The sequence below is a fragment of the Embiotoca jacksoni genome, unplaced genomic scaffold, assembly GCF_022577435.1.
Source record: "Embiotoca jacksoni isolate LCO1_2020_lvr unplaced genomic scaffold, fEmbJac1.0.p SCAF_20, whole genome shotgun sequence".
In the NCBI taxonomy this organism is placed as follows: Eukaryota; Metazoa; Chordata; class Actinopteri; family Embiotocidae; genus Embiotoca; species Embiotoca jacksoni.
In genome coordinates, this window is record NW_027185341.1 from 4,720,556 (window position 1) to 4,745,869 (window position 25,314).

Sequence of the window (25,314 nt, forward strand, 5' to 3'; positions counted from 1 at the left end):
GTCTAAATGGTCCATGTATGATCATTGTACATCAGTGAAAATGACTACATGTTTGAATAGTGGCTATTGCGAGGGGGTCAGCTGACTCAACTCAATACAGGTACTACCCATATAAAGCCTTACAATTCAATTTAATGAAAAATGTTTTATTAGAGGAACTTTACAATGTTTAGGAACAATGCAATCAATTATTAATCTAAGTCACTAGTAGAAGTGGCATCACAGGTTATCAAAAATAGCTGCAAAATACTTTACAAAGATATAAGTTTTGACACGGAGAGGATAATTTACATTTAATACATCATCTGAATATAAAAATACATTTTAGCAAATGTATGTAAACCACATGGTGAGATCTGGGGTTAAATTTATAACAACAGTCAGAGGCAACTTGAGCTTGAAGGCAATAACCTGTGTTCATCGCTCTGACCCATTCAACACAAAAGAAACTGTAAAAAATAATTTAAGATTGAACAAAAGAGCTACATTAAGTGATTACAGTTTTTTCTTCCTTTTGCAGATGATACATATGGAGTGTTACTTACTGTATATCTGCATTAGACTGAAACCTGTGGGAGGGTTTCTTCCCTTTCTTCCTCCATGTTTTCCAGGTATTTTGTTTTGCAGGTCAAAACCGTTTTCTGAGGTAAGAGACATCCTCTCAGGCCAATTGCCCTTTTAGGTTTAGAGAATGTAAAATACCCTGATGTGGTCTTAGTGTAAATTTCTCCCTTCATATTTTGTCTTCACAGTACTCACTGTGTGATTGTCGAGTGCCCTCTATTGCAACCAATCACTGCGCACATTTTACCGATGTGACTTTGGCAACTCTGGCGCTTTTCATGTTTCTGTTTCGTACAGAACCAACCGCACAGTCGTTACCGGTCTGAAAAAGTACACTCATTGACAAGGTGGAAAAAAAAAAAAAAATGTCACAGTTAAGACACATTTAAGTCCTCCTCCACTTCGTCCTCCTCCTTCACACTGTGTCTGCGGTCACCATGATCTAAGTGTACACCCATCTCTTTTTGCAGGGCCGATAGGCTGGCAGGGCTAATGTAGTACCTCACGTTCTGCGATGGCAACAGCCTCTGGAGCTCCTCCAGCTTATGGTAGGCCTGGAAAAGAAATTATGAAGAAGATAGACAGCTGAGAATCCAAGGACTTATTAGGGTTTATCTGCATAAGTCTGTAATATTACGATGATTCAACAGTCCACCGAAGTCTTCATTTTCCCTAATTCATTTATTTAATTAAAGCTTTAAAAAAAGCTGCAAGTCACCAGTTGGAAGTTGCCTTTCTGACAGTAGTGCTCGACCAGGAAACCAAATGCATCTCCGACCCTGACAGCAGGGTCCAGCTCCGGCTCCTCCAGCAGGGCTTCACACAACTGCACCGCCTCACCAGCGTCGTCAGCATACAACCTGCAGGCACCACGTGAAAAGACTGAAACTTTAAATGAAGGTCAGAGACGGACGATAACAAAACCCTCTCACAAAAAATCCTACCTGATCTGCAAGGAAAAAAGAGGAACTTGTTAATATAAAAAAAGAACACGTGTATTCTTACCTGCGTATGTGGACAAACTTCTTGATGAGGGTGATTTTATGCTGCAGGTCAGCCAATTTTACTTCCTGTTGTCCAGTTGAGGCATCCTTTGCTTTTGAGAGACACTTGAAAGCCTCAGTCAAAGCATCCAGAGCCTTTTCATAGTTCTGGTAGTCGTCAATCTCCACCTTCACCATGGTAACAAAACAATATTGATTTGGCATCTCACCTTTTTGTCTTAACTTTTTCTCATATTATTCGGATTTTTGTTAACACCTTTCAAAAGCTCACAACAACTACAGTACACCTAACACCTAAACCCTTCAAGCATTTTTCTTGTTGTTTCAAGATTATCGTAGCAAAAATAAAACCACAACTAACAACCTGTTACTTAAAACATGTATGTTTTCTGCTTCTCTCCGAGTCCTTTAATATGATGCTAATTTAAGACCCCAAAAATTAACAACTTCCTCCAAAATGTTTACTGTCAATTTAAAACCACACAAGTATTGATGATAGGCCTCATGAAATTGACTGATATTTTGTAAGGACTATTGCCTCACCTGAGCACAAGCTTCGTAGAAGCCAGCAAGCAGGTCAGGTGCCCTGCCTTTAGTGTAGAAACCAATTATGGTCTTTAAGATCTCTGGATCTTTACGCCAGTCCAGAGACTGGAGGTAGTTGGCAGCCATAATGAAAAGCTCCTTCTGACGACAAACATTGGCAAAGAATATGATTTTCTCCGTGTCGCCTGACTTTAGGAGAGCCCTCATTGCCTGTTCAAAAGAAACACAATAAAACATTTTAAGATTTCAGACTCATATATTCACCGTGTTCACATATTAGTGTGTATGCATTACACATGTTACTAAAACATGTAACATCAGACTGACAGAGCAGATGGTTTAAATATGTCACTCGTCTTACTTTCAGAGAGTACTTCCAGTGTTTATACACACACACACACCACATTATTACCTTGAGTTTGTTGCCTGCCTGTGTGTATTTCTTAGTGGCCAGGTGGTAGTTGCCCTGACGCATGCAGCAGTCGGCTATCTTCTCCAGCAGCTCCTTGCGGGCCTCCTCTGACAAGTCTTTTGAATCAGTCACAGTCATTCTCTCAGCCAGATCCTCTGTGATAGTCAGGTTCTGGGTCACACACAGCTCCAGGGCTTGATGGTACTGGATAAAAATATGAAGACAAACACACACATACAGTAAGTATGGACATTTGAACAGATCAATGGGGAGGTTGGCGATGATGTGTCTCACGGGTACCTTCTTGGCTGCCACCAGCAGCTCAACAGACTTGTCATACTGGGAATGTGTGATGAAGAAGTCAGAGCAGCGAGCTAAGAGGGCTGGGTCAGAGTTCTCGTTCAGGTCCTCTGCAATCAGCTGAAGTGCAGAGAACTGTTGGGTGGCGAAGGCCAGTTCTAGAGCTTTGGAGACGTAACCAGCCTAAAAAGAGAAATTAATAAAAACATACATGGTTCACAACATAGTTCACATTTTGGCACATCGCTACTATAAATTAGGCAGAGTTTAAATTTTTCCCCATCAAGTTTGCTCAGTTTAAATATGTTACAATACTGCCCCCTTGTGGAATAATTCAGAATACAGTCATTGAGAAAACAGTTGAGGTCGACCTTGTGGTAGAGAGCAACGGCTCGGTCCATATGGGTGTCTTTCTCCTCGTAGTAACAGGCAGCCTCCATCATGTCCTCCGGGTTACTGAGCAGCGCCAGGTTCATCAGCTGGTCATCCAGACCGTTCTCCTGCTCAGACACACGCAAGTCAATAAAACACTGAAAAAGACTATAAAGCACAGTGATGAAAATGAGTCAAGATTCCGATCTATATGTGGGGTCTTCAGAGGGACTTATTTCTGAGGCTGCTGACAGATACACAGTGGGATACTGTACCTTACAAAGCCGTATAGCGTTGTTGTAGGCCTGGGCTCGTGTGTAGAAGTGGACTGCTTGTTTGATGTCATCGTGGCCCTCATAATGTCTGGCCAGGTGGTACGATGCCGCTCTGTCACCGGTATCATTGGCTATCTCAGAAGCCTGGTAAATAAATAAATGCATTGTCACATTTATGAACTGAAAGGTGTCTATTCTCAGTTAATCAGAGCATTTTAGTCCTCCCCAAGTAAAGTTAAAACAATAGAACACTGTAGTTATAAATCACATTATTGTTACTGTTTATTGTGGCCGTACATATTTGTGGGTCAACTGCAAATACTAGTTACGAGTTAAATTGCTGCAGCGGTTCATCGAACAAACAATGTACATCTATATTTAGTATGTTTGAAAGAAAGCTAAATTCTCAAGTGTTACACCCACTATAAAAAGGAGTAAAACTGTGTCCTCAAAATGAAATTACTGTTATATACTGTTATACTTGAATACAAACCTTCTGAATGTTCCCCATGTAGCAGTGGACCCGAACCAGGGAGAGATAATCCTGAGCACACTCATAGAAACGTAGCGCTGAATCCAAGTCTGACTGGCTCTCCAGGTACTGCGCCCACCACTTATAGATGTTCCTCGATTGATAAAATTATGGTAGCTTAGTGTATGCATGCAGTGTGAGGGTCAGGTGATATCCCTGCACATGACAAGCCTTTTACCATCAAGCTAAAGCGTAAAGGACTTACTTGTCTTTCATTTTGTTAACGTAAGTCTGTAGAGACGATGTGTCATCCTGCAGCATTCGGGGCACTTCAACCCTGTGTGTGTCAGATTTCTCATAACTGTAACAAAAAAACAAAAAAATCATAATTGGTTTCTGTAGTAAATATGGCCGGATACAGAATCTACTGCATCATTGACCTTAAGTCAAACCACAGAGTGTGTCTTACTAAGCGAGGGCCTGTGTCTTGTCGCCCATGGACTCCAGGTATTTGGCATAGTTGTAGTAGGTGGTGCGCAAATGGATGCGATCGTGAATTTCCGCCGTCTCCAGAGCCGGCTGCCATTGGCCCGAGGCCTGGTAAAAACTGTTCAGCAGGTCATAGCGTTGACAGGACTTGTACAACTTTTCTGCATCTTCCTGTTGGAAGACAGGAAAAGATGATGGAAAGATAAATGCCTTCGGTCCGGGAAGTCCCGTGGTCTGTGGGTGGTGAAGCGCTTAAACCTAAAAAGAGCATGTGTTATTATAGGATGTGGTATTACTGTGTTTTGGACAATGGTTGATTTATGAAACACATTTAAAAAAAATAAAATAAACCTCTGTGTTCATTTTATAAACTGGAGTAGAGGAATGATTTTTCAGTTTTTTGTTATCTTGTGTTTTTTTTTTTTTTTTTTTTTTTTTTACTGTTCACTCCATTGTCCGCTTTTCAATGTATGTTGTTTTTTACACATCACATCTAAGTCATTTAGTTTTTCCAAATTTCAAAAAGACATCATGGAAGGTTGAAAGTTTAACTAAAACTTAAAAGAGAGAAATAACACTTTGTGCAGTTTCTTTAAACTAGTTAAAAAAAAAAAATGGGCACGTCAGACTGTGAATGAGGCACGTCTCACCAGTCGTTTACACTCGAATATCTTACCAGCATGCCGAGCTGAACGGCCAACATCCCCACTCGGGCTTCTGATTCGGGCTCGGCCTCCGCTTCCTTCAGTGCTTTTGCTGCCCTGGCATTTCCCATATTCCCAAGGCACACGCGTGCCACATCCAGCCGGCGGGTTTTTACACACATCCGTGCCATGTTTTCCCACACCGCTTTACTACGGAGACAGGAGAAAGGGCTTGTTTGCAAGGGTGATGTGTGGCTCATTGCACTGGTATTTTGTTATTCAAAAAGTGAAAACAGTTGCAAACATGTAGCTACATCCGATAAGAGATTTCCTGTTTGAAAAAAAAAATACACCGTTGGTACATGTTCAAAGAATTTCCCAGTCATTTCTGGTTCAGCTTAGGTTTATATTTTCAGACCCAATTAGACAAAAATACATGTGAAAATGGTGACAAACCAGACCCAAATAAATGTATGTAAATACCAATAGGTCTCACCAGCCAAATCTCTAGTACTCTAGTATTATACATACTGATATAAGTATAACCTCATCAATGAGCACATGCCAACTGTGGAACTTTAAACACACAGAAAGAGGCGTGCTTATCATTCTTTGTCTTTCCTATTTTTTTCCCTTTGTCTTGCTGACGTAAATCACCCCCTTCACTTCAGCTGCAATTCCAAATTTAAGATTCCACAGCCATCTGGTCTCTATTTGCGTCCCCTCCCTGCTCCGTGCTTTAACTGATACAGATGTGGGCTGATTATTAAAGTTAGGCAACAGGAAATACCCCAAATCTTTAGGGGCCCTGCTATAAGAGGGAGCCCGAGTGAAGTAAGAAGAAAGCAAGAGCAGAGTGTGTCGGCCAAAATCGTACTCTATATGGTCACAGAAAACCAGCCCTGAAAAGAAAGAGTGAGATATTTAAAAAAAATGATGAGAAAAGTCCAGCTTGCAGCACACAGAGCGGCGAGATCTGGAGAGCCAGAAAAGGAAAGACAAGAGAAGAAACAGGTCTGCATTTGGCCTCTCTTCCCATCCTCTTTTCCTCTCAGGAAACACATCCTGTTGCTGGCTGGCTGTGGCGGCCAATGTGTTTGTTGCGCACGAGAGAGAGGACTTTAGCGAACGCCCCCTGGTCTCCAGACAAAAGAATACACCAAGCAGTGACGTCTGAAGGGGGTCTTTTGGACATTTTCACACACAAACACACTGACACGCACATATTTAATGTGATCACGAAGGAGGGAGCTGTCTGTTTAAAGCTTGCAACAGTTGCAAACTGATGTCTCGGAGTATGATGAACGGCAACTCCCCCACATTTCAACTCTGACCTCAAGGATTTGCAGAGAAACTGTGTGAAAGAGAGAGAGACCGAAAGAAGCAGAGGGAGGTGGGCTCGAGGACTTCTTGTTCCAGTCAGGCAGCAGGGGCTCTTCAAGTCGAAAGTCAGTCTCGGGTAGCCTAAGTAAAGCCACCGACGAGTCAGCTCCTAGCAACACTATTCAAAGAATCTACGCCTTTTTTTTTTTTCATCTGTACTCCTCCGAAAGCTATGTGGAGTTGCTGAGAAGAAAAAAAAATAAGAAAAACAATCTCCACAGCTGCACACACAGAAGTCAGACGAGTGCAATAAGCAAAGCACTGAAGAAAGGAAAAGGAGAAGATCAAGTACAAAGACAAAAAAGGGGACAAAATCAAGCAAAGACTGAGATTCAAGAGTCAAGCTGCGGCCAGCCAGAGCCACTGGAATGGACCTAGGTGCCAGTTGGATTAATCCCCACGTACCCACATTGCTGTCTGAGGAGGAGGGCTGAGGATCTGCTGCTACGACTCCAACTCCTGAATGAGGATGAATGGAGATGTTCTTTAGCTAAACCCTAAAACGACACTCTTGTCAAGTCCACCTCTGTGCGAGCTGGAAGAAGAGGAGGAGGTGGTGGCGGAGGAGGTGGACAGGAGTCAAGGGGCCCAGAGCACTGCTAGTGCTGCTGGCCCAGAAGAGAGGCAAGGGAGCGGGCAGCACACAGAGGAGGAAGAGGAGCGGGAGGAAGGACACAACGGAGGGGGAGAGGTGGCGAGCGTCGGGCGTCGCATGGCCGTGCAGAGGCTGGTGGCGGCAGCGGTGGCGGTAGCCCTGCTGTCCCTGGTCTTAAACAATGTTGCAGCCTTCACACCCAGCTGGGTGCTGCAGGCTCTGGAGGACGGACGCAAGCGGAGTGTGGGACTATGGAGGATGTGCCCCACTGGTGGGGAAAAGGGCCGCGATGACTTCCAGGGTGGGAGAAAGGTGCAGGGGACACAGAGGCAGTGTGAAGGCCTCGGATGGGGTTCTGATTATGCAGGATACCAAGAATCTCGCAGCACTGTCAAATGTAAGTTTGCATCTAACTTTACATGTCTACTTTCCCAAAATAACATGAACGTGTTTAATATCTTTCTAATCCAACTTGTTGGCTGGTTGATAGATTCTAGACTGTAGTTCTTAACGGAAACATAAGCAATACTCGGGGTGTCTCTGTGTCCGGTGTCATGTGGCACTCTTTTTTTTCCCCTTTCCATATGAAAACACACTGCTTTAGAATTTCACTGTCAGGGGCACCACCACTGCATCCATATGTTGACTCTAAGTTCTTAACTTTATGTTTATATAAGGCATCAGTGTAAACATTAGCCAGTGGCAGCCAGTCAAGAATTTATGGGATGTACTGCATTTAAAAGTCCAATTATTTTTGTTGGCAATAATGCCACCAACTTAAGTTTCAGTATCTTAATAAACACTCAGACAAAGACGGATCTGAAATTAAATTAGGCTTCGTTGCCATCCAAGAACAAGTCTGGGAAATGCTGACGCTCCATTGGCCAGCTTTATTGGGCACAATGGGGCAGCGCTGCCTACTAACAAAGGGCCTCACCATTCATAAAATAAAAACAATTGTCAATGCCACTTTGCAAAAAATGTACACTATATCTCCCCTAAAGTTTAAAGGTGCACTTTGAGGCCCAGACATGTTATCAGAAGACCAACACCACTCATTTCAGGTTTATCTACTGTAGCTTGTCATGTGTATACAATTTACACTTTTACGTCAAGAAATATGACACCACTTTTCTTCTGGTCCTTAAAGTGCAGTTTAACATGATGCGAGCATGTAACCTGATGGCAACAGTGGCCCTGACTGCCGGTCAGCTGATCTTCCTTCTGGGCCTCATGGAGCTGCCCATCATCACGCAGGAATCCCAGTGGTGGGAGGAGGCCATCGCTGCACTCTTCCAGCTAGCCAGTGAGTACCAGCATTCCTACCGCCTGTTTGTTTAAAGCACCTCGCACATAAAGTAGTCTGAGTATCCTTCGATCAGACATTGTAATATTTTACATATTCTGACCGAGATAGAAATTCAGATGCTGCAGAGCAAAATTTATGTGTTACCTGTCGGTGACATAAAAATCAGAGAGGGAGCTGGACTCTGAGCTTCAAATACTGCAGGAAGTCACCGCTAAAACTTACCGACACCAAAAAAGGCAGCCAACCTCTACCTTTGTTTTTAGCCAGAAAAAAAATTATACCTAGATTTCTTTTAAAACGCCTGGTAGGTGATTTTATTTGACTACATTTAAATCCACATCCACGGTAAATCTAAATAACATGGGGACAATGTGTCAAAACCAAGCGGCAACCAACAATGACGTCACCCATTGGTTTATGAACTACCGTTGTGAAGCCTCGAGCTCGGATTTTGGCTGTCGCCATCTTGCTAGTTCAGAGCGGTTTGGAGCGAGAAGTGACCATATTTGGACAATCTGGTGAGCAGTGGATATAACTCTATCTGATTGGAAATCCGAGGAAACTATGCCCCGCCCACGTACAGCAGAAACCTGACAGGCCTGTCAATCAAACAGACAACCTGCCCCCCACTCCCCCCAAAAGTATTTTTGAGGGTTATTTTCGGATTAATGACATCATTATTTTCCGAAAACTAATAAGACCAAGTGACTTTAGCGAATAACACAAAAAACAACTTGTGACTGAGAGAAATTAAATGACCAGAGGCTTTTTGGAGCCAACCTCTAGTGGCACTTGGTAGTATTGCAGTTTAAGGTATTTCCACATCGGCCTCATTTTTTCAGACCCAGAGGCTACGCCCACTTTTATATACAGTCTATAGTCAAAACATGCACACTGCATAGAAGTGGAAGAAAACATGGATTTAATTTATTTTACAACTATCCAAGAGCAGTTTTTTTCTGTATTTCGCAAACGTGGTTTTCTAAAGCCACAGTGTTTCTGGTTGTAGTATCAAGAGACAAAAGTGTTCTAAAAAAACCCGAATGAAACAACACACCAGCCAAAACAGAGAGAGAAGACAATAGAGAAACCAGCAAACAGAAATTAGGATTAATTAGAATTGGAAACAAAACCCCTCCTCCACAACGAGCACCCATCCATCCATCTCACCCCGCGACATTAAGAGTTGGCTGGCATCGGCCTGTCCCAGTGCCCCTGATGAGGAAGTGTGTTGTGTTGTGCGCTGTGGTTGCTCAACTGCTTGCTATCAGAACAGCATGAAGGGGGTCTGCTCTGGGTCTAAATTTAGTCTTAGTCCAGAATCCACGGGCCTGAGCTGCAGCGAGCCAGGGAGCGACTGTCGGGCGCCAGGATATCCCTACTCAGGACGAGGAAATGTCTGTGACTACCTGTTATGCAAACCCCTGAGCTGAAGAAGGAAAAAGAGGGGAGGGGGAACGGACGACGGGAAAGACAGTTTTTGACGGGGACTGTGTGTTTGTGTGTGCAGTGGCAGGAGGGATTATGTGCACACACATGTTTGTGTATGTTAAGCGTGCGTGTTGCGATCGTGTGTGGTGTGCTTTGGTATAGAAATGTTCTTTGGTACACATGACAGCAGGGTGGGAATTGCCTCAGCCTAAATAAACGGCCCGAGCTTTTATGTCTATGTTGACAGAATGTCTAAGAGTACAGCAGCCAATAAGGAACTTCCTCGTTATCAATGGTGTATTCAACACACACTGCAACAGGGAAGACGGCTTTTATCTAAGAGCTTGGTGAGAGGATTGAGACCCACCCAAGGTTACTGAATTTTCCAGCATAAGACAGCTCCATGAGCCAAAACCTCAGTTACAAAGAAGTCATATCACCAAAGTATGATGAACAAAGACAGTGGCAAAATAAACTTCTTTGTTTTAAAAGAAACACACCTACTTCCCTGACATCTAAAAACAAATATGCTCTGTGGAAAAATCTCATCTTCCACATTTATTCTCTCACCATCTATTGTCGACAAAGTGCCAAGATGACCCGGGAAAAAACAGAATATTCATAAGCAGTAAAATGATTAACATGAAACCTTGTGTGGACAATCTGAGTTACACACAGGAAAAATGGGTCTGTAATTCTGCAAATATCGTTGATTTGGTTTGTTTAGATCTTGAAATAGTTCAGCTGTTGTTAGAATATTATGATATTACTATGATAAAAGGTTGTTGAAACAACTCAAGGTTCTTACTAGCTTCTTCCAGAACGTCGCGTCTACAAAACATCACATCTTTATCAGATGTTTGCTCCATTGTCATGAAGAAAGTTAACTATGGAAGTTTAATCTTGACCTTACAAGCATTAATTTATCAGTTAATAGGAGTTAACAGCAGTGTGTTTGTCAAAGGTTGGAGAAGGAGCTCTGATTCTTGACGTTCTGGCTAACACATACTTGAAGTCCAAGATTATGAATTACAGCCACAGAAAAAGATAGTTGCAACATTTTTCAAGATCAAGAGCCTCATAAACATAGTAGTGCTTTGAGCTGAATTCTTGTGTCAGCATGCAAACATGCACACAACGATGTTAACATGCTGGCATTTAGGAATGTGCACTATGTATGCCAACTAAGTTTGGCATGAGAGCATACTAACATTAGCAAATTATCACACACACACACAAAAAAAATACAGCTGAGAAACTAGAGCTGTGGACGACTTTGCATCATTAAGATTCTCCCCTTGAGATATTTGGACAAGTGAAAAATGTAAAGTATTAGCCGTGGTAGATGCAAAGTCCGGGGGTAACATAAGTCACCAGGATTCATCATTTGGGCATCATGGATATCTGTACCAAATGTCATTAGAATCCATCCAATGTTTATCGAGGTATTGCAGTCCAGGCCAAATGGTTGCTAGGCCAACCAACCTACAGCCCGACATTGTCGTCCATCAGTCAACACTGCCAGCACGTATGAAAAAAAATACTAGATATTCCCATGTTCAAGTCTCTCAAAGTAGAACATCAATACTTCGTTTGTGTCGTAGTCTTTCTTTGTCTCAATGTATAAAGAATATTCTGGAGTTTTTGAGCTGTTGGTTGGACAAAACAAGCAATCTAAAACTTCCTCAGAGTCCTAGAAAATTAAATGGGCATTATCCATGATTTAATTTATGAATTCAGAAAATAATCAGATTCATGAATAATACAAAATAATTGTTAGCTGTAGCCATAGTTCCTGAGAATAAAGATGGATAAATGGTGGCTTTTCTTTTCAAATTTCACACTCAAGTCAAACTGTCTTATCGTCTGAGTACAGACGGTTGTACAGGCCTCCACCATTCAGCAAGCCATTCCCCATTCCTGCTACTGCCCTCCCCTTCTCAGTCAGTGAATGGGCTTCAGTTGTGAATGAATGGAGATATTTTTACCCATTGCACTCTTTCTCTGGAATGTTTTGATTTTCAGACGTGCCAAATTGTCCTACAATTGCTCGTAGAGTACGAGAGTGTGGAATAACAGTAATAAGCTCCACAGAGCGCGATCTTAACAGTCTCGGCCGGTGGAGGTTGAAATCCCAACACTGACTGTTTCACCCCAGGAGACAACTCCGGGAATGTTTTTCTGAATGGGCCCAGTAGATAATATCGTTCTAATTTCTTTGGATTTTGAGAAACTGTGGGTCTTAATTTAAATATTTTAAACCTGGCTCCAGAAGGACTTACTGTTTTCCTATTAGTCTGTGGCTCACTAGATTCCTGCTGACAACAATGACTAAAGGCATCCAGATACATTAGTCAAATGAGTCAAATCAATCAAAGACTATTCTAAGTGGAAGGAAAACAAAGGAGCCAAATAAATGTCCAAGACCTACAGTTAATATAAGACTTATTTAGATCTCTGTGACAGATGTTATCAAATGTCCAGCAAATATATAAACCTTGAAGCTCAGGGTGTGGCAAGGAGGGAAGGAAGGAAGGATGGAAAGAGGAAGAAGAGGAAGGAAGTTTGAGATAAGTCGGTGCCAAAAAAGAGGTTCACACAGCTCACCCTGGGCTGGAACTTGTGGAGGAGATTATTAATTTTCTTGGATAAGGATAAGGGAGCCAGACAGGTTAAACATTAACAGACTGAGCAAACAGTTGCATTCCTTAAGCGTACACACGGTGGGATACGCAATGATACACAGACACAATTATTCACATCCTCACTTAAAACAATGACGGCCATCTTACCGCAGAGGTAGAGAAATAAATCTCGATGAATTCCCCTCATTGGTGCCACTGACTGCTTCAGGAAATGGACTGATTCATATCCTAAAGCACTAACATCCCTGTTTCCAGTGATTATTTTTGGTGACTGTATTTATACCACAGTGGATGGGGCAAGTTTTCAGACATGTATTATTGTTTAACTTTTGAGTGGCTCCAGACCACACCTGAATGTAGTGAGAAATCGACAAAGGAATACTTAAATAGCTTTTGTATGTATCTAATGGGAGAGAAGGAGGAAAGGTGCGGACTATGGAGACACTGAATAATGTTGATGCTTTCAATAAAACAAAGATCAAAGAAACAGCATGGAACTGAAGGCAGTGGCTTTCTACCTTCGCATGCAAGCAGGAGTTCTTCATTGCGTGAGGTTAACTATGTGAATCAAAGAAATCAGGACATTAAACATCTCAAAGGCTATTCCAAGCACACAGTCACGCTCTGATATTTTTACACTATTGAGTGCTTTAATCTAGAGATCTGAAGTTCTTCCTAGGAGGAAACAGGTTTCCCAATTCAAAGGCCCCACACAGAGCTCCAGCTGAACTGTGAAACACAGGGCAGCAGGGATGGATGTCTAATTGTGAGCATGTGGGTTTTCAAAAAGCCACTGGGATACTTTAGTTACACATGAAGCCATGGAGTCTGTTTATCAAATTTAAAACTGGGGTTTTCTGAATATCCAAGAAAAACTGAATGAGAACATACATCACAGAAAAGGAAACATTCTTTAGGTTAGTTTACTCAGAAAAGTGAAAAAAGTTACCAGTTTAAATTGCTATGACTAAAATGTCATAAAACACTAGAAGAAAATTCAAATGAATTTTTTTTTTTTTTGGCACATACAATTTGCAATTTATGTCAACCTCAGGATGAATTGTAAGGACTCTGACTTTAACTTTTAGTCTAGTTTTGTCTACTTTAACTTTTCGTTCTACCATTAAAGGTTCATTATGTAGGATTAAAGGAGATCTGTTGGCAGAAATGGAATATAATGTTCATATTTATGTATATATATATATATATATATATATATATATATATATATAAGTGTATATTTACAGAGAACTAAGAATCATTGTGTTTTCGCTACCTTATAATGAGCCCTTCATGTCCACATAGTGAACAGGTCCTCCTCCACGGACCGCGCCATATTGCATTGCCATGTTTCTACGGTAGCCCAAAAGGGACATGATATATTGGTAAAAGATTGAGATTTTTTCTAACTGTCCTCCCTCCCATGTAGGTTTTGTGCTGGTGATTGGACTTGTGACCTTCTACAGGATTGGACCCTACACACACCTGTCCTACTCTTGTTACTTGGACATAGCTGCTTGCCTGCTGGCCACAATGGCAGCAGCCATGCTCATCTGGAACATTTTACACCGCCGCGATGACTGCCTCGCTCCACGAGTTATAATCATCAGTCGCTCACCTTTTCACCCACGTCTCGACAATGACTACGTGGAGTCGCCCTGTTGAGCCACGAGACCTCACGAGCTGAGCCAATAAGGAGTAACGGACTACAGTGACAAGACTCAGCTCCCAACTCTTCGTGTTTTATTCCAGCTTTGTGCCTGCAGTGTGACTCTCAACAGAGGAAGACATTCCTGTTGCTCTACAACAGCTGGAATAACATGTACCTGAAATTGTATTTCACCCACTATAAACAAAGCTATCAGAAATAATTTGCTGCTTAGTGCACAAAAGTCCCATATTTAACTATGTATAAATCAGCCCTGAAGTTCCAGACATGTTTAAATATTGTATGATGTTTCATGTATTTGTGCTTGCAGGAGCTAATTGGTGGCTGGTATGAAATTTGGATTAGGGCTGTCTTTTATAAAACATCCTAATGAAAAGATCAAGCTGGAACTTGACCTATTCTGTTGAATGCACACTTATTAAATGGTTTCCTGCATAATTATAAATTCCAAATGATGAAATATGTTGAAATTATAATGTCAGAATACCTCACATTTGTCTCCATCCTTTTAAAACTTATTATAATTTTATTACATATTAATATTAATGATTTATGTTGCAAGTATAGGTAAACTAACAAGGTAAAAGCACAGGAGTCACTCAACTTCAGCAACGTTCATAAGGTGATCATTTGATCAAATTAACTACCAAAAAACATGACGGTAAATTCTCACTCTATGACTCATTGCCACATGAATATTTCTACTCTTGAAACAAGAAAAATAAAAGAGATAAATGACCTGCTAATTCATGTACGTGAATTAATTTGACATTTTTAGGCACTATTTTGCTGCTGAATTGCAATTTGGAATGACATACAGTACATATTTCATGTTCTGTGATGCTTTCCATATAAAACTCTGCTCGCTTGTGGTACATACTGTATACTTAAATTAATATAATATAAAAGAATAGAACAATGCTATCATTAGAAGTAGTAGTATTATTGTGACCATATCCTATTTCAGCAAAGAACTGCAGACTATCTGTGGGTCTTCCGCGTTGCCAAACATAAAGGCACAATAAAATAATAAGATATCATGTAAAGTCAATAAACTAATTGGTAACTATTCAAACACAGTGGTTGTTGTTGTTGTTGTTGTTGTTGTTATTGTTACAACTGTTAGATCTCCAACACAACACCTGACAAAAGGAGAATACAGAAAAAAAAATAGAAACTGGAAAAGAAGCCATTGGAAGCACTGGGGATCAAGTTTAAATTTGTGCAACAGACGTTCAAGACTAACTCTGCGCTATTCTACGTTCGCGGTTTATTTACTAACGTTTTCCAGAGCTTTTGATCATATATCACTGGATTCTTCATGAACTGGAATTTGTTCAGGTGTCAACAAGTGACCGTGAGTACATTACTACGTGCAAACCTCTGAAAGCACAAAGCTGCAGTAAGTTAACGTTGCGTTTCCAATATTTGATCACAGATCCGTGTTCCCAAGGTCAAGAGTGAACAAATTAGTTTGCTAAGAGTCAGTTTGCATTGTCTGAGTTGTCACCTCAGATATTTCTTGATGGAGCTAGTGACCATACAGTAAATGGTCATAGCAAATTAATCACACAGGAAATAAGAGAATAGCATATTTTTTCACTTTGAATAATCTAAAACAAGCTGAACGTGTACGTTGTATGGCAAAAGTTACACTTGTTTTTACACTGCCAGGCAGATTTCATTCTGTAAATTCAGTGTTTTCTTATTTTCTTGAAAGTTTCTGGTGTGCAAAGAACAGCAGCCTAAAACACTATTAGTCTACTGTGGTAAGGAAATAAAAACTCTCTGTGCAGAGAAAAGTACTGAAAGCTGTTCATTCTAAATATCTGAAACATAATTGATCATTAATAACATGTTGAATAAAACACCACAAAGTAATCAGCCCGAGAGTGTTAAGCCCTGTATGATTATGATTTTGCCCTTTTTGGTTTTGCAGTAGCTGTTGTAGAATTGAATATCCTGAATTATATAGATAACATTGTCCTGCTGTTATTTTGACACGTCTTGGATGTAAATGGATTCATGCAAATGCACATATTCAAGGAACACATTACTTCCAATTCAAACTGTAATGACTGCTTCTAAGAATTATGGTATTAGTTTCTTTGAGGAATGACCAACTAACAGAGTAGAAGAACTGCAATAGTATTATGCAATGAATTTCATTCTTTCCAATGAAACAGGAAAAACTGAGAGCCTGAGGTTCAAATGTATCACAGCCAGTTATGAGCACATCATATCAGTCTCAGCCTGAACACTTCCTCGGGTGTTTTAGCTCCTGATGGAAAGGGGAAGTTTTGTTTTCAAACAGCAAATGTAAAAGAAAAAACAGTAAAGCAAAGCTTGCCTTGATATGGGCAGATACCCTGTAGCATGTCATCTTCGAGTCAAGGACAACATGAATGAAAGGAAGCAGCACAGACTGGACAGAATAAGACATTCCAACCTGTATCTGACACTGATCACTGCTTTGGGCGGCCGAGGGACTTCCACACAGACAATATCCGTTTTTGATTAAGCGTGTTGTAGCTTTCATAATTGTCTCTACTAGTCTCCAAAATTCAGGGATGAGGCTGAGTAATGCCCTAGTGATACACAGAAACTGCACACTAAGGCCCTTTTCTGCTATACAATTCACTTTACTACCAGGTTACATTATCAGAGGGATCGAGTGGATTTTGTAGCTCACACATACATGTAACTCTCCCACACATCGGTCACTTTAATGCACACGTGAAGTGTTCACACCTGGAATTAACATGCATTCAGGGTGGTCCCAGGACGCAACCAGGATACATAGAGGACGCATTGACATCCAATCTGCTCAGACCACATTAGGAGGTGGTTCACATTGCTCTGGTTCATATTGAGGGACCACTGACTTCTTTTGTTTTTTCGGTACTAGAGAAATTTTCCTCCCAAGCGCAGTTGAACAAAGCAAAGAGAGATTTACTTCCAAACTGAACTGGTGGCTGTTTAGTGATTAAATACACTACAGGCTGTTTCTCCAAATTCTCTGGGTATAGTTTTATTTTTTTTCTTTGACTTTACCTCATCTGTAATCATCAGTCACATCAGACCCACAGCTGTGGAAGAGTCCCCGTGCACAATTCATTTCTCAACCGCAGCGCAGATCCCAACCCTCTCAAACTCGCTGGATTTATGAAATAATCTGAGCCTAAATCATAATAATCAGGTTATGAATTACAAACTCTAGCGTTTAGAAATTCACAAATGTGAAATACATCCTACATGTCTAATTGAGGGTGCATCAAAAGGCTCAAGTGAACAAGGATGTCTCATTTTGTTAAATGTCTGTTGCTTCAACTTTTCTCTCTTCAATATTTCTGTTAATGTTCATGTGTTTATTAACTTGTGTTATGTGCATGGTCACGCGAGGCACATGCGAAGACACATTACAATGCCAGGTATGATCAGAGAGCCGTCCACTTGTGATGTGATGTGATACCACCGGGTCTGAACAGGCCCTGAGGGAAACAGGTATATTGGCTCTAGTGTCTCAAACAGATATTTTAGGATATGACCTTAACTACATGTACTATAGGAGATAAACTTCTAGTTCCTGAGTCAAACTCGAGACTTGTGAGAAACTCTGTTGATTCAAAGATCTACATCACAGAGACGAGTCCCAGAAGATACAGGTTATGGCTGCAGGAAATGCATATTCCTGTGGGCGGAGATATGCGGGAATCAAACACAATACCAATCCTTAAAAAAAAATAAGGAGCAGCAAAAATAGCCATCAATGAGGAACTTAGTAAAGCTGTCATCAGGCCTATCAAACTCTGGAATATCCGGCCAGTAGAATACACTTTTTTTCCCATTTGCGTAATGTTTGTACGTGCGAAAGCACCACGACAGTAGAATTCTGAACGAGTGCTCCGAATCATGTATTCTCCAAAAGATAATACCAGGTCATTGCTAAAAATCCCAGATAAGTTTCCCTAAGATCTTTTTAGTGACATGATTTAATGTCCTTTTGGACCAAACTGGCAGCGGGACCTTTTGGGTGTGTGACTCAGAATGTGTTTAGAAAAGTACATCCCCTCAGAACACACCCATACAGAAACAGTCACATATGTACACATTGAAGAATTCCTTCCCTCCGCACAGACACACAAAAAGTTCTTAATCATGTCCTGTGTTATAAAATCTGTTTCATGTACTTACATAAACAAATAAAGGTTTGGCTTGGGTGGATCTAATTTGGTCAGAGCAGCAGAGTTCAAAATGACATATTAAATGATGTATAAACTGGATTCAAAAATGTTACCAGCCTTTCTAAAGATCATATTTTTTACTGATGTGTCAGGTGTCAACATTTAAAATGCTCTTATTGTTTAGAGACTTAATATCTGAGCTTGAGGGGCGTCATAACATTTCTAGGGAGGCTGTGGCTCAGACGGTAGAGTGGGTTGAACACTAATCGGAAGGTTGGTGGTTCGCTCCTCCTGTCCACATGCCTAAGTGTCCTTGAGCAAGACACTGAACCCTAAATTGCTATCGGTGTGTGAATGTGCTCCTGATGGCAGCACCTTGCACGGTGATCTGTCTCATTAGTGAGTAAATGGGAAAACTATGTTAAAGCGCTTTGAGACCGAAAGGTGATAAAGCGCTATACAGGTACAGACCATTTAGACAGCACATCAGAATTAAGGTTGCAGTACTATTGTGGTAGTTTGACCTTAACGGTCTAATGTGCTGGGTGAAATGAGGAGTGAAGAAAGACAAGTGCCAACAATACCTCATGTTTTATAGAAGTCAAAAGCAATTTGTTGCAGCTCTCTTAACTATTGTGGAGCCTTCTGAGAAGAGTCAAGGCTGTGTAACAATGCTTCCCTTTGAACTAAAGCCCCTGTGGAAAAGACTGGTGGGGATGTGATGACAATGATCAAACAGGGAGGAGGTGTTCTCCAAGGGTTTGTCATCCTGCATGTCTCCTCTCTCTGCAAACCCCACTGAGCTGACAAATAATGTGCTCGTACTGAAGTCCTACCTCTTGATGAGCTTGATGGACTTAAAGGCTTCATCCATGTCACCAATGGTCAGGTAGAAGCAGAAGTTGAGCATGGCGTCACGGGTGGCCTTCTCGCAGTTCTCCAGGCCCACAAAGTCTCTGAGAGCTCGCCTGGACACCATTTGGGGGAACTGGACGGGCGACCCTGGTGCTGGCTGTGTCTGGTGTGAAGGCGATGAGACCTCCGGCAACCCAGAGTCCCTCTCACCTGGCTGAGGAGTGTCAGACCAGGTCTCAGTGTCAGTAAGCATGTGATTCGGGGCCAGTAAAAAGTGAAGCACGTCGTTAAGTTGGATCACAATAATAATAATTTTTTTTAAAAAGACCAAAATCTTGGGGAAAACATGGGCATTGGGTGAAGGGGAGGAGGCAGAACGAACCAAACAACAAAACATCACAGAACAAATCTATTCATCAAGACAAGTGCGTCAGGAATTGGACACAGATTACGAGCTCTAAATATTTCACGGATGCATTTGTGCTGCTAATTTTGTCGAGCCAGTATTAACATTTTTGCTGAAATGCATCACAAGGAATACACGATCACAGCTGCTGGACGTTGGGAGTCAAAAACACCGACGCTTTCTCTATAAACTGTATGGGACAGACACTTACTTCCGGTTGAAAGACACCACCCCTCCGAAATAACAGCTGGGGTGTTTTAGATCAAACACAGGGTTTCACATAAGAATAAGAATTGGTGTAAGCACAATAAATATGTAAATATAACAGATTTCAAACAAGAAACCGACAACGCCCCAGTGAGAAATGCCACATCTGTAAATAGCGCCCCCCCCCCTCACTGAACAGACGACACACAAGCAGAACACATTCTGTCCTCACCTTGCAGCTAAAATAATAGTAGGGCACATCCAGAGCGAGGAGGGCTTGCAGGCCTGAAGGTTTGGGATAGCAGTCCTGCAGGAGGAGCCCATGCTCCTGTGTACAGAAGAGTGTCACCACTGACACTTCCACCTAAAAGGACAGAAAGCATCACAATGTCAAACTGCTTTGAAATTAATCTAATCATTTAACAAGTTACCACATACTGACTGCTGGTAAGTGCATAAATCAACTATATAGATATATATTTATATGTACTTAATATGCGTTTTAGGTCTCACTTTTGCCCACTTAGCCTGAGAGGATACTATTTTAACACAGAAATGCCCAGTAGAAGTCAAAGTTACAAGCACTTCCTTTGCTCACAGAGCTGTACAAGACTACCTCCGTGTTAAAGTGAAGTCTTTACCATATCCAAGAAACTACATGATGAGGATTCAGAGCTTATTGGCACCGTCTCACAAACAAAAAGACGAGGTTCACTCTCATCCCAGAAGTGAGATACAGGACAGCGGCCGCTGAGCTCTGCCCCCTGAAACTGCTTCCTGGAAAAAGTAGAACAGATATGTAAATTATGTGATTAAAAAAAAAAAAAAGTAACTTGAACAAACACAGAAAAGACAGACAGACAGATAAAAGCTGCTTCAGTTACTTTTCGCATTCTTCTGGCTGAGAGATGCCACTGGACGGTCTGCCAGTGAAGAAGTCAAAGTGTGTAACAGTGTCCATCTCAACATCATAAAAGTACACTTTTTGATCAGGCCGCCCATTAACCTGAGAGGAAAGAGTTGCATTCAGTTCAGTTGTGATATCATCATATATTAAATTTACAGAATGAAACAAGAAAAAAAAAATGCATGGTGCATTATAGCCAAGATTATATCCAAGATTTCAGGGAGGAAAGTGAGACTGTAAATTGTTCATTCACCTGAGAGATTAGGATGCTGATTTGGCTGCCGTTGGCGTTACACTTGACTGACCTCAGCGCTCCCAGATTGGCAATCTGGTCAGCCAGGTTCTTCGCACTGCAGTGAGCTTTGGCATCTCTACAAAGACATACAAAATGTCAACAAAGAGAAATTGAAGATACATAAACACCACACGCATAAAGGCATAAATGCCATACCTTCTGGAGAGGTCAAACATCCTGATGTGTGATGTGTCTGTGCCCACCACCAGGTAAGACTGACACACACTGAGTAGCACAGGGTTTCCCTCTGCCTTGGAGAAGGTCAAAAGTTGCTTCACTGTGCCCTAGAGGAAAGAGAGGGCCCATAAACCACTTGCATGTGTGTTTACACTCTTTTAAAATCAATTCTAACTGAAACTGTAAAGAACAGTTTCAGAGGTGCCTTTTGAAAACGCACATCTCTGTGTTTAAGCGGATATTGGATAGCGGATTCTAAGTCGGGCAGACATACCTGTGGCGTGCGGATTTGTACCCTGTTTGGTTCCACAGTGTAGAGGTTCTCGCCATGGACAGCTACCACATGGGAGTCACAAGGAAATGATCCTGGGAAATCAGAAAGCGGGAACGTAGAGATGAAGTGCAGTGTCACCTCTGTAACATGCTGTTTGGACTGTTCAGTGAGTTTCCTGGTAAATGTTGTACCTGTGTTGCGTAGAATATTCCCTGAAAGCTCATACACAGTGACCTGCTTGCTGTTCCAGACTGTCACCGAGTCCTGTTGGTGTGACAAAACAAGTCCTGTTAACATGCCATCAATTTAAAGTTCTGCTTGTCTTGCAATATTTTGGGCCTTCATCTCTACTCTCACCTTGGTAACACACACTCCCTTGATGTGCATGTCAGACTGCAGAGGGAGGTGCACTCCTGAGGTGAACTGAGTGACACTGAGCTGTGAGGGGGTAAGCTGCACTGCTGCCACCTGCTGGCTGAAGTGGGCTGACATCACGTGCTCAGCCAGGATCAGCACTGTGTTGGAATTGTTCGCTGCCAGCAGATTCAGACTGGAGCCCCACTGAAATGAAAGATCGGGCTGAACTTTCTGAACAGAACACTACACGTAACTTGTTAAAAATATCATCGCTATATAGATGCTATGTGACTGATATTCATTTATAAATAATATAACTGGTGTGTAAATGTTGGTCAACCTGTAGCTGAGTGACATTTCCCTGTATTTCAGTGGGTGTCTGCAGCTTCCACTGGGCCTTGGTGTCACCTCTGGTCATGCCTGGCTGCACCACCATCCTCCACATTGCTATGCGCCCATGGTTGGTACCAGCTGCTAGGATTTCTGGGGATTCCACAATGTTATATAAAAAACATTCGTTTTTTTTAAAGTCTGATAATCAGGCGGAGAGTATCTACTCCCGTTTTAGGAATATGATTGAGGGTAAAATGAAACATCTTAAATCACAGATCGTGAAGAAAAAGCAGTGCTTTATAGAAATAAGAAAATGTAAGTGGAGGCATGTTACTGACTGTAAAGCCTGTTGTATTTTTTTACAACAGACACTTCACAGTTACCTTTTCCTGCACAGTATGACACACAGTTGATCATCTCTCCCCTCTCAAACCCCACATTCTCGTCAAGAGACAGAACATAGTTGTCATCTCTCTCCAGGTCCCACAGCCTAAAAAAAGATTAAAAAAAAAAAAAAAATCGAAGGGCAGATTATTACTTCGGTTTCCAATAGGTATGGATATGTATAAAAGCACTATGTGTATACTGACCTGATGATTTGTTCCCCTGTTGCTGTGATCAGGAGGCTGTTCTTCGTCCAAACAATGTCTATGGTTTGCCCAGACTTGCTGCTCAACTTAACCTTTCATGAAAAACATGTTCACATACAAGGTTGTGTATTAGTACAGACTGATCTTTAGACCTGACATAAAAAAAAATGGACAAAAATATGCAGTTGAAGACAAATTTAACTAGTTATGACATTGCAATAATATTTTATTGGCTAATTTCTGTAGAAAAAATATAAGAATACAAGTTAAGACAACTATTTGAAAAAAACCTATAAACAGATTAGATGGACATTGTTTTAAATATTTTGCGATACCTTCATGAACTCTTGTGCTCCACCCTCAGGTCCCAGAGTGTATTGTGACAACATGAGGGTGTCTGTGATCACTGCGAGGGCCTCTTTCTTTTCAATATAGAAGAGCTTCTTGATGGAGCCCTCAACACTGAGAAGTATGCTCGTCTTACACTGCTCATCCACGCTATGAACTTTGCCTATACAAGAAGATCAAGTTAAAAATGTAATAAGTAGAATATCTATTGCCTCAGAGCACAACATGTTCATATTTTGCAGAGATTTGATTGGATTTCAGATCAGTAGCAACACAGGCTTATTGCTTCAACTACATTTCATATGATTTGTAATGTGTCTGTGAAGGAGTCCTTTTAGACTGTCTTGACTCCTCCACTCTTCATTGTAACTGCTCAACAATGGAGCAGAGCACCATAATGGAGGAACCATCAATGTAAGACATAGAAAGAAGCCAAAAAAAAGTTTTTTTATGCTGAGTTCTGCCTTTGTGGGAAATTGTTGGTCACAGACAGAGATTAGACATGTAACGAACTATGCAATGTGTCTAAAAATCAAGAGTTGACTTAAACATGTCCAAACTCAGAGAAAAATAAACAGTTTCTTACCATCTGCAGTGCTGACATAGAATGCAAGTCCCTCCTGTGGGCCCATCTTCAGAGGGGCCCCCTTCCAGCTGAACATGTCCAGAGCGCTCTCATCTCCACTCACTGATGCCCGAGCGAGCATTGCCACGTCACTGTAAAAAAGAGTAAGGTCCGACTATCAGCAACACTGGATTTAAATCAAGAGGCAAAAGTGATATTACAATGTTTTCAATCTAATCTTACTTTTAGGACTTTGAAAGGAAGAATAGCCAGCAACTTACTCTCCAGGTGAGGCAGGTTTGAAGATGCAGCAAGTTAGAGGTTTGTTGTATTCATGCTTTACCAGATGGTTTCCTTGAAGTCTCCCTCTGGCATCGACCTTCCACACTGCCAGAGCTCCAGTCTGTCGAAAAATAGTTACACTATATTTATATTAAGAAAAACAATGCACGTTTATCACATATTAAAAACTGTCTTACCGGCTAAGAATGCCACTATATGTAGATGACATGTACACAAGTGTATGTAGTGAGTTATTGCAACACACTCACTTGATCACCAGTTACCAAGCGGCTGCCAGAACTACTCCACTCCAGCAGTGTGATACAGGCTGTATGTATGCTGGGAAGGACTGTTTGATCTCCAGAGGGGTGTGTCAGCAGCACCACCTCTCCATTCTCCCAGCCGAGTGCCAACACTGGCTTTGTGGGATGCCAGCGCAGCACTACGGGCTGGTGAGGCCGTTCGACGTGGCAGCTCTCCACATACTCTCCCTGTATATGGACAAGAGATGGTTGTAAGTATGCAAGATTTTTTTTAATTTTTTTTTATAAGTATACTGTAATTGATAATATTCATATGCAAAAAAAAAAATGTTAGAGAGCCCTCTACTTTTCTGTCAAGAGTGCATTATCAACGCCAAGCCTTTACCTGCTGCAGGTAGAGGTCTACATTGCCTCCAGTGGCAGGACTGCTGGAGGCCACAGCCAGTACAGGAAGAGCCGAGTGCCAGGTCAACTGAAAGGGCACATCACTGCTTTCAGGGGCCCTAATACGGTGGTCAAAATACACCGCCATGTCCCCAGTGCACCTCTCTAAATGAGACCAAACAAACAGGAGATGGGCGCTGGGTAGAACCTCCGGTACTACTCTTGGTTATTAATCTGTGCATACTTATCTGTTTGGATAATTGATGCTGTAAAAGTTCATTAATCACAAGTTAATTATAAAATATACCCTCGAATAGCATCCAGTGATTCACAGTCTAAGTTACTGCATGATCTCACTTGGTTTGTAGTAGACTAAATGGAGCTATTTCACTAATGGATAAAAGATAAATAAAGTGGACTTAAAAGAAGTTATGGATTCTTCATAATCCGTGAAACAATCAGTCGACATTCACATGATGTGACAAACGACAAACCTAAGTTAGCTTTAATTAGCTGCTAACATTAGCTAAGCTAGATACGCTGGCCAAAGTTAGCATTTAATGGCTGGTCCTTGCTGTTGTCAAACGAAGTTAACCGATATTGTTTAATCATTTTAGACCCACCTCAGTGTCGCTTTCTTCAAATTAGCGCCAAATTATTTGTTAAAACTCGAAAGGACTGAAGACATCGACCGTGTTGTCGTGTAGCCTCCTGCGTGAGCGTAAAGCGTCTCTCACAGTTGCCCCTGACAACCTCGCGGGCTGGACAGTGGGCGGA

The 25,314-nt window shown here is 41.6% G+C and overlaps 2 protein-coding genes across 2 annotated transcripts; one reads left to right on the plus strand and one right to left on the minus strand.

Moving 5' to 3' along the window:
- Nucleotides 1-118: 118 nt before the first annotated feature.
- ift140 (intraflagellar transport 140 homolog (Chlamydomonas)) lies at nucleotides 119-25,263 on the minus strand. Its single transcript, XM_069155779.1, has 30 exons — nucleotides 25,161-25,263; nucleotides 24,539-24,702; nucleotides 24,160-24,381; nucleotides 23,890-24,011; nucleotides 23,630-23,760; nucleotides 23,031-23,206; nucleotides 22,696-22,787; nucleotides 22,489-22,595; nucleotides 22,113-22,255; nucleotides 21,773-21,976; nucleotides 21,607-21,679; nucleotides 21,416-21,507; nucleotides 21,121-21,248; nucleotides 20,923-21,040; nucleotides 20,647-20,768; nucleotides 20,404-20,539; nucleotides 19,995-20,126; nucleotides 19,131-19,363; nucleotides 5,111-5,288; nucleotides 4,415-4,605; nucleotides 4,211-4,306; nucleotides 3,967-4,099; nucleotides 3,474-3,617; nucleotides 3,198-3,326; nucleotides 2,827-3,009; nucleotides 2,527-2,730; nucleotides 2,112-2,324; nucleotides 1,570-1,736; nucleotides 1,283-1,424; nucleotides 119-1,118 (listed from the first exon to the last, which is right to left on the minus strand). Exons 2-30 carry the CDS (start codon nucleotides 24,683-24,685, stop codon nucleotides 939-941), a joined length of 4,338 nt encoding a protein of 1,445 aa, XP_069011880.1. The 5' UTR covers nucleotides 24,686-24,702; nucleotides 25,161-25,263; the 3' UTR covers nucleotides 119-938.
- tmem204 (transmembrane protein 204) lies at nucleotides 6,282-15,995 on the plus strand. The gene is made up of 3 exons (XM_069155778.1): nucleotides 6,282-7,453; nucleotides 8,207-8,362; nucleotides 13,871-15,995. Exons 1-3 carry the CDS (start codon nucleotides 7,174-7,176, stop codon nucleotides 14,104-14,106), a joined length of 672 nt encoding a protein of 223 aa, XP_069011879.1. The 5' UTR covers nucleotides 6,282-7,173; the 3' UTR covers nucleotides 14,107-15,995.
- Nucleotides 25,264-25,314: the final 51 nt, after the last annotated feature.